Source organism: Centroberyx gerrardi, chromosome 11 (genome assembly GCF_048128805.1).
Source record: "Centroberyx gerrardi isolate f3 chromosome 11, fCenGer3.hap1.cur.20231027, whole genome shotgun sequence".
NCBI lineage: Eukaryota > Metazoa > Chordata > Actinopteri > Beryciformes > Berycidae > Centroberyx > Centroberyx gerrardi.
Window position 1 is genome coordinate 808545 of NC_136007.1, and position 14676 is coordinate 823220.

The 14676-nt window shown below is 45.3% G+C and overlaps 1 protein-coding gene across 1 annotated transcript in view; it reads left to right on the forward strand.

The window, feature by feature from the left end:
* The window catches only part of chm (CHM Rab escort protein), a 49778-nt gene extending 39604 nt beyond the window's left edge, over positions 1–10174 (forward strand). Inside the window, exon 18 of the mRNA XM_078286665.1 lies at positions 10019–10174. Coding sequence (XP_078142791.1) covers positions 10019–10174 — 156 coding nt within the window. The remainder of the gene's footprint in view (positions 1–10018) is intronic.
* The last annotated feature ends 4502 nt before the right edge of the window (positions 10175–14676 follow it).

The following is a 14676-nucleotide window of genomic DNA, read 5'->3' on the forward strand; positions in this document are numbered from 1 at the left end:
TTGAATTTGTGATGAGGCGGCGTTTCACTGAGCAGGAAACAGTTTGTACCGTCACCAGAAAAATGAAACGATTTAACGATAATAACAATAATAACATTGTCTTCATGAAATAAAAACACAATTCAACAGCAAAACAGAAGCACAAGGAGGAGAGCGACTCGCTGCCCGGTGTCACGTGACCTGCCCGGTGTCACGTGACCTGCCCGGTGTCACGTGACCGGCCCGGTGTCACGTGACCGGACCGCAGCCACGGAACTCAAATATCTCCTTTTCCAGCTCCACATTATTTACAAAACCACATTATGCTTTGCAGTTTGCATTTTTAGGAAAAGTTATTAGAGGAAAAAACAAATGACAAAAAATGATTCCCAGCGCTCGCTGGCCTGCGTGACACGGCAGGAACCGTCTTGTTGCATTTATTATTGATGAGTAAGCTAGTCAATCAATTTGAAATCATTCAGGGACCAAATATTTTATAAGTAAAAAAATATATAATCCAATCAGATTCCCACTGACACACAAACCTGATCACAGCCTGCTGATAACATGAGTAACGTTTTAAACCCTGAACACTGAACACTGAACACTGAACACTGAGCTTCAGCTGCGTTCAGTTCTGACCGCCGTCGAATAACCTGGAAAACCCAGAGGAGCCTTACTGAGACTGATCCGCATCCACAACCTGAACATTACAAACACAACCTGAACATTACAAACACCACCTGAACATTACAAACACCACCTGAACATTACAAACACCACCTGAACATTACAAACACAACCTGAACATTATAAACACCACCTGAACATTACAAACACCACCTGAACATTATAAACACAACCTGAACATTACAAACACCACCCGAACATTACAAACACGACCTGAACATTATAAACACCACCTGAACATTACAAACACCACCTGAACATTATAAACACAACCTGAACATTACAAACACAACCTGAACATTATAAACACCACCTGAACATTATAAACACCACCTGAACATTACAAACACCACCTGAACATTATAAACACAACCTGAACATTACAAAAACCACCTGAACATTACAAACACAACCTGAACATTACAAACACGACCTGAACATTATAAACACCACCCGAACATTACAAACACAACCCGAACATTATAAACACCACCCGAACATTACAAACACGACCTGAACATTATAAACACCACCTGAACATTACAAACACGACCTGAACATTATAAACACAACCCGAACATTACAAACACAACCCGAACATTATAAACACAACCTGAACATTATAAACACAACCTGAACATTACAAACACCACCCGAACATTACAAACACGACCTGAACATTATAAACACCACCTGAACATTACAAACACGACCTGAACATTACAAACACGACCTGAACATTACAAACACGACCTGAACATTATAAACACCACCTGAACATTACAAACACGACCTGAACATTACAAACACGACCTGAACATTACAAACACGACCTGAACATTACAAACACCACCTGAACATTACAAACACCACCCGAACATTACAAACACGACCTGAACATTATAAACACCACCTGAACATTACAAACACGACCTGAACATTACAAACACGACCTGAACATTATAAACACCACCTGAACATTACAAACACGACCTGAACATTATAAACACAACCCGAACATTACAAACACAACCCGAACATTATAAACACCACCTGAACATTATAAACACCACCCGAACATTACAAACACAACCTGAACATTATAAACACAACCCGAACATTACAAACACAACCCGAACATTACAAACACAACCTGAACATTATAAACACCACCCGAACATTACAAACACAACCTGAACATTATAAACACCACCCGAACATTACAAACACAACCTGAACATTATAAACACAACCCGAACATTACAAACACAACCCGAACATTACAAACACAACCTGAACATTATAAACACCACCCGAACATTACAAACACAACCTGAACATTATAAACACCACCCGAACATTACAAACACCACCCGAACATTACAAACACAACCTGAACATTATAAAAACCATCTGAACATTATAAACACCACCCGAACATTACAAACACAACCTGAACATTATAAAAACCATCTGAACATTACAAACACCACCCGAACATTACAAACACAACCTGAACATTATAAAAACCATCTGAACATTACAAACACCACCCGAACATTACAAACACAACCTGAACATTATAAAAACCATCTGAACATTATAAACACCACCTGAAAATTACAAACACAACCTGAACATTACAAAAACCACCTGAACATTACAAACACCACCTGAACATTACAAACACCACCTGAACATTACAAACACAACCTGAACATTACAAATACAATCTGAACATTATAAACACCACCTGAACATTACAAACACGACCTGAACATTATAAACACGACCTGAACATTACAAACACAACCTGAACATTACAAACACAACCTGAACATTATAAACACCACCTGAACATTACAAACACGACCTGAACATTATAAACACCACCTGAACATTACAAACACGACCTGAACATTACAAACACGACCTGAACATTACAAAAACCACCTGAACATTACAAACACCACCTGAACATTACAAACACAACCTGAACATTATAAACACCACCTGAACATTACAAACACAACCTGAACATTATAAACACCACCTGAACATTACAAACACAACCCGAACATTACAAACACAACCCGAACATTACAAACACGACCTGAACATTACAAACACAACCTGAACATTACAAACACAACCCGAACATTATAAACACCACCCGAACATTACAAACACGACCTGAACATTATAAACACCACCTGAACATTACAAACACGACCTGAACATTATAAACACAACCCGAACATTACAAACACAACCCGAACATTATAAACACAACCTGAACATTATAAACACAACCTGAACATTACAAACACCACCCGAACATTACAAACACGACCTGAACATTATAAACACCACCTGAACATTACAAACACGACCTGAACATTACAAACACGACCTGAACATTACAAACACGACCTGAACATTATAAACACCACCTGAACATTACAAACACCACCTGAACATTACAAACACGACCTGAACATTACAAACACGACCTGAACATTACAAACACGACCTGAACATTACAAACACGACCTGAACATTACAAACACGACCTGAACATTACAAACACCACCTGAACATTACAAACACCACCCGAACATTACAAACACGACCTGAACATTATAAACACCACCTGAACATTACAAACACGACCTGAACATTACAAACACCACCCGAACATTATAAACACCACCTGAACATTACAAACACGACCTGAACATTATAAACACAACCCGAACATTATAAACACCACCTGAACATTATAAACACCACCCGAACATTACAAACACAACCTGAACATTATAAACACAACCCGAACATTACAAACACAACCCGAACATTACAAACACAACCTGAACATTATAAACACCACCCGAACATTACAAACACAACCTGAACATTATAAACACCACCCGAACATTACAAACACAACCTGAACATTATAAACACAACCCGAACATTACAAACACAACCCGAACATTACAAACACAACCTGAACATTATAAACACCACCCGAACATTACAAACACAACCTGAACATTATAAACACCACCCGAACATTACAAACACCACCCGAACATTACAAACACAACCTGAACATTATAAAAACCATCTGAACATTATAAACACCACCCGAACATTACAAACACCACCTGAACATTACAAACACCACCTGAACATTACAAACACCACCTGAACATTATAAACACCACCCGAACATTACAAACACAACCTGAACATTATAAACACAACCCGAACATTACAAACACAACCTGAACATTATAAAAACCATCTGAACATTACAAACACCACCCGAACATTACAAACACAACCTGAACATTATAAAAACCATCTGAACATTATAAACACCACCTGAAAATTACAAACACAACCTGAACATTACAAAAACCACCTGAACATTACAAACACCACCTGAACATTACAAACACCACCTGAACATTACAAACACAACCTGAACATTACAAATACAATCTGAACATTATAAACACCACCTGAACATTACAAACACGACCTGAACATTATAAACACGACCTGAACATTACAAACACAACCTGAACATTATAAACACCACCTGAACATTACAAACACGACCTGAACATTATAAACACCACCTGAACATTACAAACACGACCTGAACATTACAAACACGACCTGAACATTACAAAAACCACCTGAACATTACAAACACCACCTGAACATTACAAACACAACCTGAACATTATAAACACCACCTGAACATTACAAACACAACCTGAACATTATAAACACCACCTGAACATTACAAACACAACCCGAACATTACAAACACAACCCGAACATTACAAACACGACCTGAACATTACAAACACAACCTGAACATTACAAACACAACCCGAACATTATAAACACCACCTGAACATTACAAACACCACCTGAACATTACAAACACAACCTGAACATTACAAACACCACCTGAACATTATAAACACCACCCGAACATTACAAACACAACCTGAACATTACAAACACAACCTGAACATTATAAACACAACCTGAACATTACAAACACAACCTGAACATTACAAACACCACCTGAACATTATAAACACCACCCGAACATTACAAACACAACCTGAACATTATAAACACCACCCTAACATTACAAACACAACCTGAACATTACAAACACCACCCGAACATTACAAACACCACCTGAACATTGCAAACACCACCCGAACATTACAAACACAACCTGAACATTACAAACACAACCCGAACATTACAAACACAACCTGAACATTACAAACACAACCTGAACATTACAAACACCACCTGAACATTACAAACACAACCTGAACATTATAAACACAACCTGAACATTACAAACACAACCTGAACATTATAAACACCACCTGAACATTATAAACACCACCTGAACATTACAAACACCACCTGAACATTACAAACACACAACCTGAACATTACAAACACAACCCGAACATTACAAACCTGAACATTACAAACACAACCTGAACATTACAAACACAACCTGAACATTATAAACACACGACCTGAACATTACAAACACACGACCTGAACATTACAAACCTGAACATTACAAACACAACCTGAGCATTACAAACACAACCTGAACATTACAAACACAACCTGAACATTACAAACACAACCTGAACATTATAAACACACGACCTGAACATTACAAACACACGACCTGAACATTACAAACCTGAACATTACAAACACAACCTGAGCATTACAAACACAACCTGAACATTACAAACACAACCTGAGCATTACAAACACAACCTGAACATTACAAACACAACCTGAACATTACAAACACAACCTGAACATTACAAACACCACCTGAACATTACAAACACCACCCGAACATTACAAACACAACCTGAACATTACAAACACCACCCGAACATTACAAACACAACCTGAACATTACAAACACAACCTGAACATTACAAACACCACCCGAACATTACAAACACCACCCGAACATTACAAACACAACTCGAACATTACAAACACCACCTGAACATTACAAACACACAACCTGAACATTACAAACACAACCCGAACATTACAAACCTGAACATTACAAACACAACCTGAACATTACAAACACACGACCTGAACATTACAAACCTGAACATTACAAACACAACCTGAGCATTACAAACACAACCTGAACATTACAAACAACACAATCTGAACCTGAACAGCCTCGTTGTTTGTCACATGGTGTTTACAGTTGTTCTTATTTGCTGGCGACATTTTTAATATATAAAGCACTTCCACTGTTCCGCAGGCAGCTAGACGGTTAGAAAACAGCAGCAGTACTGTCAGCCCTGTGACCTCCTGACCCTTTGACCTCTTCTAAAGTCACTGAAAAGCTCCAGAATTACAGAATATCAGCTGTTTTCCTCCAGTCCAGGAAGATCGACATTTTGGAGTTCCAGGGTCCACAATACAGGACCTGTAGATTTAGATCAGATTTAAATGAGATTAGATATGGTTAGATTGGATTCGATTAGATTAAACTTTATTGATCGGCGTGGGAAAAAGGATCTAGGAAACCAGATCAGAGCACTGAAGGATATAAACACAGAGGAAGATGTTGAGAAAAATACAACAAACCAATAAAATCCAGCAAACTAGAGCTGGAAACACGCTGCGATTCGTCAAGCCTGATTCAGATCAGACAGATTTTCCAGACTTCAACCTTTGGAAATATAAAATGAAACTGCAGGAGATCAAACAGCGGCTGCTGGCCTCCTGCAGGTCCTCAGATCACATGTTGAGCTGCCTTTGTGCCCTGGAGCAATGTAGCGCTCTGTACCCAGAATCCCAAGGGTGAGAGAGCTGCATGATGGGAAAGGAAAGGGTAGGCAGCGCCCAAAGACACACACACACACACAGTAGAGGGTGTGTGTGTGGCGCTTGGTGGTACTGTGACTTCATGGTAGTGAAGTTTTATTTTACAGTAGTGTGCGTTATAGTGTGGTACTTTGCAGTAGGCTAGTAAATGATATTTCATGGTAATAAATGTATTTTACAGTAAGAAATATTATTTTATGGTAGTAAATGTTATTTTTGGTGTCATTATGCATGGAAAACCTTTTGATTGTCCAAGATCTTCTAAATCTGTCAGATCTGAAACTTTTTAATGGAAAAACATTCAACGATTCACATCCGGCTGCCTCCTGGAATGTAAAGTGTCCACAAGGATTTATGTGTAAATCAACAGCGTCAATGAGAAAATAAAAGATTCCTGATCAAACTGAACTGTTGGAGATAAAACTCCTGTCAGTAAATGTTTTGATCAGGAAGTCGACTTGGTATATTAAAGGTTTCCCGTCAGCTGACAGAGTTTATTGTGCTTTTTCATAGAAGCTCGTCTTCCCTAAGAGACAAACTGATGTGAAGGCTCAGACGTTCTGTTGGGATAAAATCAGATTTTCTCCAGAATCCTAACTGCAGCTGAATCAGCAGAGGGATCTTTGTGGTTTTTAATATTCTACAGTAAAATCTGCAAACTGAGGAGCAGACTGAATATCTGGACCGACCGTCTGTTTGCTGCTCCAGTGTCAGTGTCAGTGTGACACCTTGTGGCGAACAGCAGTTACTGCGGTTTCATCCATGTTTGAGGTTGATAATACCATATATAATAAGGTTCATTTCAATACAAATCGTCAGTGTCTGGTTCCGTTTTCTGTCAGATTGGTTAGGAGTTAATTGCTAATCATCTGATTAGTCTGGTCTCCATAGAAGCCAGGAGGGGGTCGAGGTCAGAGGTCAACACCTAACTTGCCCTTTTTGTCTGGGGAGAGACAGGTTACTGCTGTATTTATCCTCATTGCACAGTGATGTTCATCAAGGTCCAGTCCTTCTGTTCAGTTTGTATTAATGTCTGTTGGGTCTTTAGAAGACTGACTGTTCTTTATTGTTTCCTGATGGGTCAGTCTTAAATTGGTTTTGAATGCTGACAAGACTAAATACAGTATATGTTAATGTCCAGATAGATTACAACAGTCTTCAGATTTGCACTATAAATGGTGCTCATATCAAAACAGTTCCTCGTTATAAATACCTTAGTAAAGGTTTGCGGATGAAACTTGGCTGCTTGTACATTTCATACAAGAAAGAGGCTTGTACCTTCTCTCTGTTTTGGATCATGGTGAAACAACTCAGTTTATTACTGGCGACAGTTATGGTCCTCAGCACTGTGTACTGTATTAAAATGTTGGCTGGCCGTCTCTCTGTAAGGAGAAACCACTCTTACCTCACTTACCTTACCTCACTTACCTGACTTACCTCACCTCACTTATCTCACCTGACTTACCTCACTTATCTCACCTGACTTACCTTACCTCACTTACCTTACCTCACTTACCTGACTTACCTCACCTGACTTACCTCACTTACCTGACCTGACTTACCTCACCTGACTTACCTGACTTACCTCACCTGACTTACCTGACTTACCTCACCTGACTTACCTCACCTGACTTACCTCACTTACCTCACCTGACTTACCTCCCCTGATTTACCTCACCTGACTTACCTCACTTACCTCACCTGACTTACCTGACTTACCTCCCCTGATTTACCTCACCTGACTTACCTCACCTGACTTACCTCACTTACCTCACCTGACTTACCTTACCTCACTTACCTTACCTGACTTACCTCACCTCACTTACCTCACCTGACTTACCTCACTTACCTCACCTGACTTACCTCACCTGACTTACCTCACTTACCTCACCTGACTTACCTCACCTGACTTACCTCACTTACCTCACCTGACTTACCTTACCTCACTTACCTTACCTGACTTACCTCACCTCACTTACCTCACCTGACTTACCTCACTTACCTCACCTGACTTACCTTACCTCACTTACCTTACCTGACTTACCTCACCTCACTTACCTCACCTGACTTACCTTACCTCACTTACCTCACCTGACTTACCTTACCTCACTTACCTTACCTGACTTACCTCACCTGACTTACCTTACCTCACTTACCTCACCTGACTTACCTTACCTCACCTGACTTACCTTACCTCACTTAACCTTACCTCACTTACCTTACCTGACTTACCTTACCTCGCTTACCTTACCTCGCTTACCTCACCTGACTTACCTCACCTCGCTTAACCTTACCTCGCTTACCTTACCTCGCTTACCTCACCTGACTTACCTCACCTCGCTTACCTTACCTCGCTTACCTCACCTGACTTACCTTACCTCGCTTACCTTACCTCGCTTACCTCACCTGACTTACCTTACCTCGCTTACCTCACCTGACTTACCTCACCTCACTTACCTCACCTCACTTACCTTACCTCACCTCACTTACCTTACCTCACTTACCTCACCTCACCTTACCTCACCTCACTTACCTTACCTTGCTTACCTCACCTGACTTACCTCACCTCACTTACCTTACCTCGCTTACCTTACCTCACTTACCTCACCTGACTTACTTACCTCACCTCACTTACTTACCTTACCTCACTTACTTACCTTACCTCACTTGACTTACCTTACCTCACTTACCTCACTTACTTACCTTACCTCACTTACCTCTTACTTACCTCACCTCACTTACTTACCTTACCTCACTTACCTCACTTACTTACCTTACCTCACTTACCTCACCTCACTTACCTTACCTCACTTACTTACCTCACCTCACTTACCTTACCTCACCTGACTTACCTTACCTCACTTACCTCACCTCACTTACTTACCTTACCTCACTTACCTTACCTCACTTACCTCACCTGACTTACCTTACCTCGCTTACCTCACCTGACTTACCTCACCTCACTTACCTTACCTCACTTACCTTACCTCACTTACCTTACCTCACTTACCTCACCTGACTTACCTTACCTCACCTGACTTACCTTACCTCACTTAACCTTACCTCACTTACCTTACCTCACTTACCTCACCTGACTTACCTTACCTCACCTGACTTACCTTACCTCACTTACCTTACCTCACCTCACTTACCTTAGCTCACTTACCTTACCTCACCTCACCTCACTTACCTTAACACTTACCTCACCTCAGTCTCACACTGTGACATCAAATATGTTGTTGATGGGGCGGTAGGATGCTTCACAGCCACAGGTGTACATGGTCAGATGATGGCGGACCACTTCTGGTCACAATTCATCCAAGGAGACTTACATACCCTCCAAGACCGACAGAAGTGGCGTCACACTACTGACAATCTTCCGTTGGGTCGCACGCTCGGTTGTGATGATTGTCAGTGCAGATGGATGCGTCTGATCAGCGAGGTTAAAGTGAAGGACCGGGTCGACCTGGTTCACATCTGGTTCAACTGCGACCGATTCCAGACGACAAGGATCAAGGGACCTCTGGAACTTTCTAGGGAATGTGGCTGTTCAGAATGTTTGGACATTTGACAGCTTTTGTTTCTACATGGCTATAGATTGTTGTTTGGTCTGCTGACTTGGCAGTGATATTTACTTGATGTCAATCGATGTTGTCCATTGCATGCTACTAGCTAACTTCTTGATGCTAATGATAACTGTGACACCAAGTCTAATTCCTGGACATTTATTGGACAGGGTGATTAATGTGACTCTGATTGTGATGCCAATTAACCAATTAGAACAACCAGTAAACAAATCATGCTAATAAAGAAATACATTTATTAAGCCATTTTCTCCATTGATTTGCAAAGCTATTACTCCCTGGTCTGTCCTAGTCCTCCTGTAAATCAGACCAAAATTAAAGCAGATGTCTCACACATGAAGTGGCGTCCAGCGAGACAGACGACATCGTCCCAGGTGTTTAGGGGGCTCTTCTGCTTGACACCATCCGGTGCAACTAAGGCGACACAGTCCTGTCCGGCCTTGTCAATGTCCCAGGAAGCCACATAATTATTGGGCTCCCGGGACCTCCAGTAAGTGAAATTTGGGTGAGGTTTTTCGCCATTGACCCAGACATAGCTGCCTTCCTTCACCATATCCTCCAGGCCGATCCACGCCGCTATGAGCTCAGGGTAGAGCTGCTGAAACTGGACAGTTAAGTTTGTCAGGAACCGCTGGTCTTCGTCATTCAGAGACACAGCCAGATAGCTATCCATCCTGAGACAATCCCTGCGTGCGCGCTGCCAGGTTTGGGTGTAACGGGGCACGAAGAAGCAGCGGGAGGCGTACTCCACCCAGCCGGACGGGCAGCGCTCACACTGCAGCGTGTCCAGGTCACAGAACCGCTGCAGGAAGGAAGCTTTGTCAGAGGACAGGATGGCCTTCAGGCGTTCGTTTTTCACCTCCAGCTGGGTGGAGTCGTGCAGCGCGGTGTTCAGCAGCGTGCTCAGTTGGATGTTCTCCACTGACAGCTGGGTGGAGTTGTGCAGCGCGGTGTTCAGCAGCGTGCTCAGTTTGGTGTTCTCCACTGACAGCTGGGTGGAGTTCTGCAGCGCGGCGTTAAGCGTGCTCAGTTGGGTGTTCTCGCCTGACAGCTGGGTGGAGTCGTGCAGCGCGGCGTTAAGGAGCGTGCTCAGTTTGGTGTTCTCCACTGACAGCTGGGTGGAGTTCTGCAGCGCGGCGTTCAGGAGCGTGCTCAGTTTGGTGTTCTCCACTGACAGCTGGGTGGAGTTGTGCAGCGCGGCGTTAAGGAGCGTGCTCAGTTTGGTGTTCACCACTGACAGCTGGGTGGAGTTCTGCAGCGCGGCGTTAAGGAACGTGCTCAGTTGGTTGTTCTCCACTGACAGCTGGGTGGAGTCGTGCAGCGCGGCATTAAGGAGCGTGCTCAGTTTGGTGTTCTCCACCAACAGCTGGGTGGAGTTCTGCAGCGTGGCGTTAAGGAGCGTGCTCAGTTGGTTGTTCTCCACCGACAGCTGGGTGGAGTCGTGCAGCGTGGCGTTAAGGAGCGTGCTCAGTTTGGTGTTCTCCACTGACAGCTGGGTGGAGTTCTGCAGAGCGGCGTTAAGGAGCGTGCTCAGTTGGGTGTTCTCGCCTGACAGCTGGGTGGAGTCGTGCAGCGCGGCGTTGAGGAGCGTGCTCAATTGGTTGTTCTCCACTGACAGCTGGGTGGAGTCGTGCAGCGTGGCGTTAAGGAGCGTGCTCAGTTGGGTGTTCTCCACTGACAGCTGGGTGGAGTTCTGCAGCGCGGCGTTAAGGAGCGTGCTCAGTTGGGTGTTCTCGCCTGACAGCTGGGTGGAGTTCTGCAGCGCGGCGTTAAGGAGCGTGCTCAGTTGGGTGTTCTCGCCTGACAGCTGGGTGGAGTTCTGCAGCGCGGCGTTAAGGAGCGTGCTCAGTTGGGTGTTCTCGCCTGACAGCTGGGTGGAGTTCTGCAGCGCGGCGTTGAGGAGCGTGCTCAGTTGGGTGTTCTCGCCTGACAGCTGGGTGGAGTTCTGCAGCGCGGCGTTGAGGAGCGTGCTCAGTTGGTTGTTCTCCACTGACAGCTGGGTGGACTTCTGCAGCGCGCCGTTCAGGAGCGTGCTCAGTTGGTTGTTCTCGCCTGACAGCTGGGTGGAGTTCTGCAGCGCGGCGTTCAGGAGCGTGCTCAGTTGGGTGTTCTCGCCTGACAGCTGGGTGGAATCCTGCAGCGCGGCGTTCAGGAGCGTGCTCAGTTGGGTGTTCTCGCCTGACAGCTGGGTGGGGTTCTGCAGCGCGGTGTTCAGGAGCGTGCTCAGTTGGGTGTTTTCCATTGACAAATGGGTGGACTTCTGCAACGCGGCGTTGAGGAGTGTGCTCAGTTGGGTGTTCTCCACTGACAGTTGGGTGGAGTTCTGCAGCGCGGCGTTCAGGAGCGTGCTCAGTTGGGTGTTCTCGCCTGACAGCTGGGTGGAGTTCTGCAGCGCGGCGTTCAGGAGCGAGCTCAGTTGGGTGTTCTTGCCTGACAGCTGGGTGGAGTTGTGCAGCGCGGCGTTGAGGAGCGTGCTCAGTTGGTTGTTCTCCACTGACAGCTGGGTGGAATCCTGCAGTGCGGCGTTCAGGAGCGTGCTCAGTTGGTTGTTCTCACCTGACAGCTGGGTGGAGTTCTGCAGTGCGGCGTTGAGGAGCGTGTTCAGTTGGGTGTTCTCGCCTGACAGCTGGGTGGGGTTCTGCAGCGCGGCATTAAGGAGCGTGTTCAGTTGGGTGTTCTCGCCTGACAGCTGGGTGGGGTTCTGCAACGCGGCGTTGAGGAGCGTGCTCAGTTGGGTGTTCTCCACTGACAGCTGGGTGGAGTTCTGCAGCGCGGCATTAAGGAGCGTGCTCAGTTGGGTGTTCTCCACTGACAGCTGGGTGGAGTTCTGCAGTGCGGCGTTCAGGAGCGTGCTCAGTTGGTTGTTCTCCACTGACAGCTGGGTGGAATCCTGCAGTGCGGCGTTCAGGAGCGTGCTCAGTTGGTTGTTCTCACCTGACAGCTGGGTGGAATCCTGCAGTGCGGCGTTCAGGAGCGTGCTCAGTTGGTTGTTCTCCACTGACAGTTGGGTGGAGTTCTGCAGTGCGGCGTTGAGGAGCGTGTTCAGTTGGGTGTTCTCGCCTGACAGCTGGGTGGGGTTCTGCAGCGCGGCATTAAGGAGCGTGTTCAGTTGGGTGTTCTCGCCTGACAGCTGGGTGGGGTTCTGCAACGCGGCGTTGAGGAGCGTGCTCAGTTGGTTGTTCTCCACTGACAGCTGGGTGGAGTTCTGCAGCGCGGCATTAAGGAGCGTGCTCAGTTGGGTGTTCTCCACTGACAGCTGGGTGGAGTTCTGCAGCGCGGCATTAAGGAGCGTGCTCAGTTGGTTGTTCTCCACTGACAGCTGGGTGGGGTTCTGCAGCGCGGCGTTCAGGAGCGTGCTCAGTTGGGTGTTCTCCACTGACAGCTGGGTGGAGTTCTGCAGCGCGGCGTTCAGGAGCGTGCTCAGTTGGTTGTTCTCCACTGACAGCTGGGTGGAGTTCTGCAGCGTGGCGTTCAGGAGCGTGCTCAGTTGGGTGTTCTCCACTGACAGCTGGGTGGAGTTCTGCAGCGCGGCGTTCAGGAGCGCGCTCAGTTGGGTGTTCTCCACTGACAGCTGGGTGGAGTCGTGCAGCGAGGCGTTCAGGAGAAAGCTCAGCCGTTGGTTTTCTGCTGCCAGACTCGTGGAGTTTTGCAACGTGGCGTTCAGGCGCAGGCACCAAGATGTCAGATTCTGCTGGTGGACAGCATCTTGTTGCCATCTCTCCCGCCTCAGAAGCTCGTTTGTGGCTTTCAGTATTTTATTTTGCTCCCTCAGTGAACTGATGATGACGATCTGGGCTACCCAGAAGCCCAAAACGACGGCTGTGAGGACGCCGAGTCCGGCCAAGTACCAGCGCCGCCTGGATCGCTGCGTCTGCTCCTCGACATCCTTGGCAGCCTCTCCTGGGCTCGTCTCTCCTGGGCTCGGCTCTCCTGGGCTCGGCTCTCCTCGGCTCGTCTCTCCTGGGCTCGTCTCTCCTGGGCTCGGCTCTCCTGGGCTCGGCTCTCCTTCAGACTCGATGTGAACGTCTTCAGTGGTCAGAGGCTCAGGATCTGATGCTGGACTAAAACCAGGAAACGAAAAGAGGTCAAGCAGCTTCACAGTAGTAAACAGGTTCCAATGGAGAAACTCATGGGAGCAGCAGGACTGTCTGACATTACTGGCTGCTGTCGGGTAAAAAAACACATTTACAGTAAAAAGTACGATTTTCAGGAATGAAGAAAAGAATGCTTATTTTCTCAACATGTATTTTTCTATCCATCCATACATCCATTTTCCAGCCGCTTATCCGGGTCAGAGGCTAAAGAAAAACAATATACAAAATGATGCTTTAGTGGTTTTGACACTAGAGGGCGCTGTGTAATACCGTTCATACCAAAAATACAGCTTGTAGTTCTGAGCTCGCCCCTCCGCTCAGGTCTTTGATAAACCACAAAACCTCCCAAGTGTCCTGACCTTCTCTGTGTAGAAAGGTCAGGACATTTTTAACTT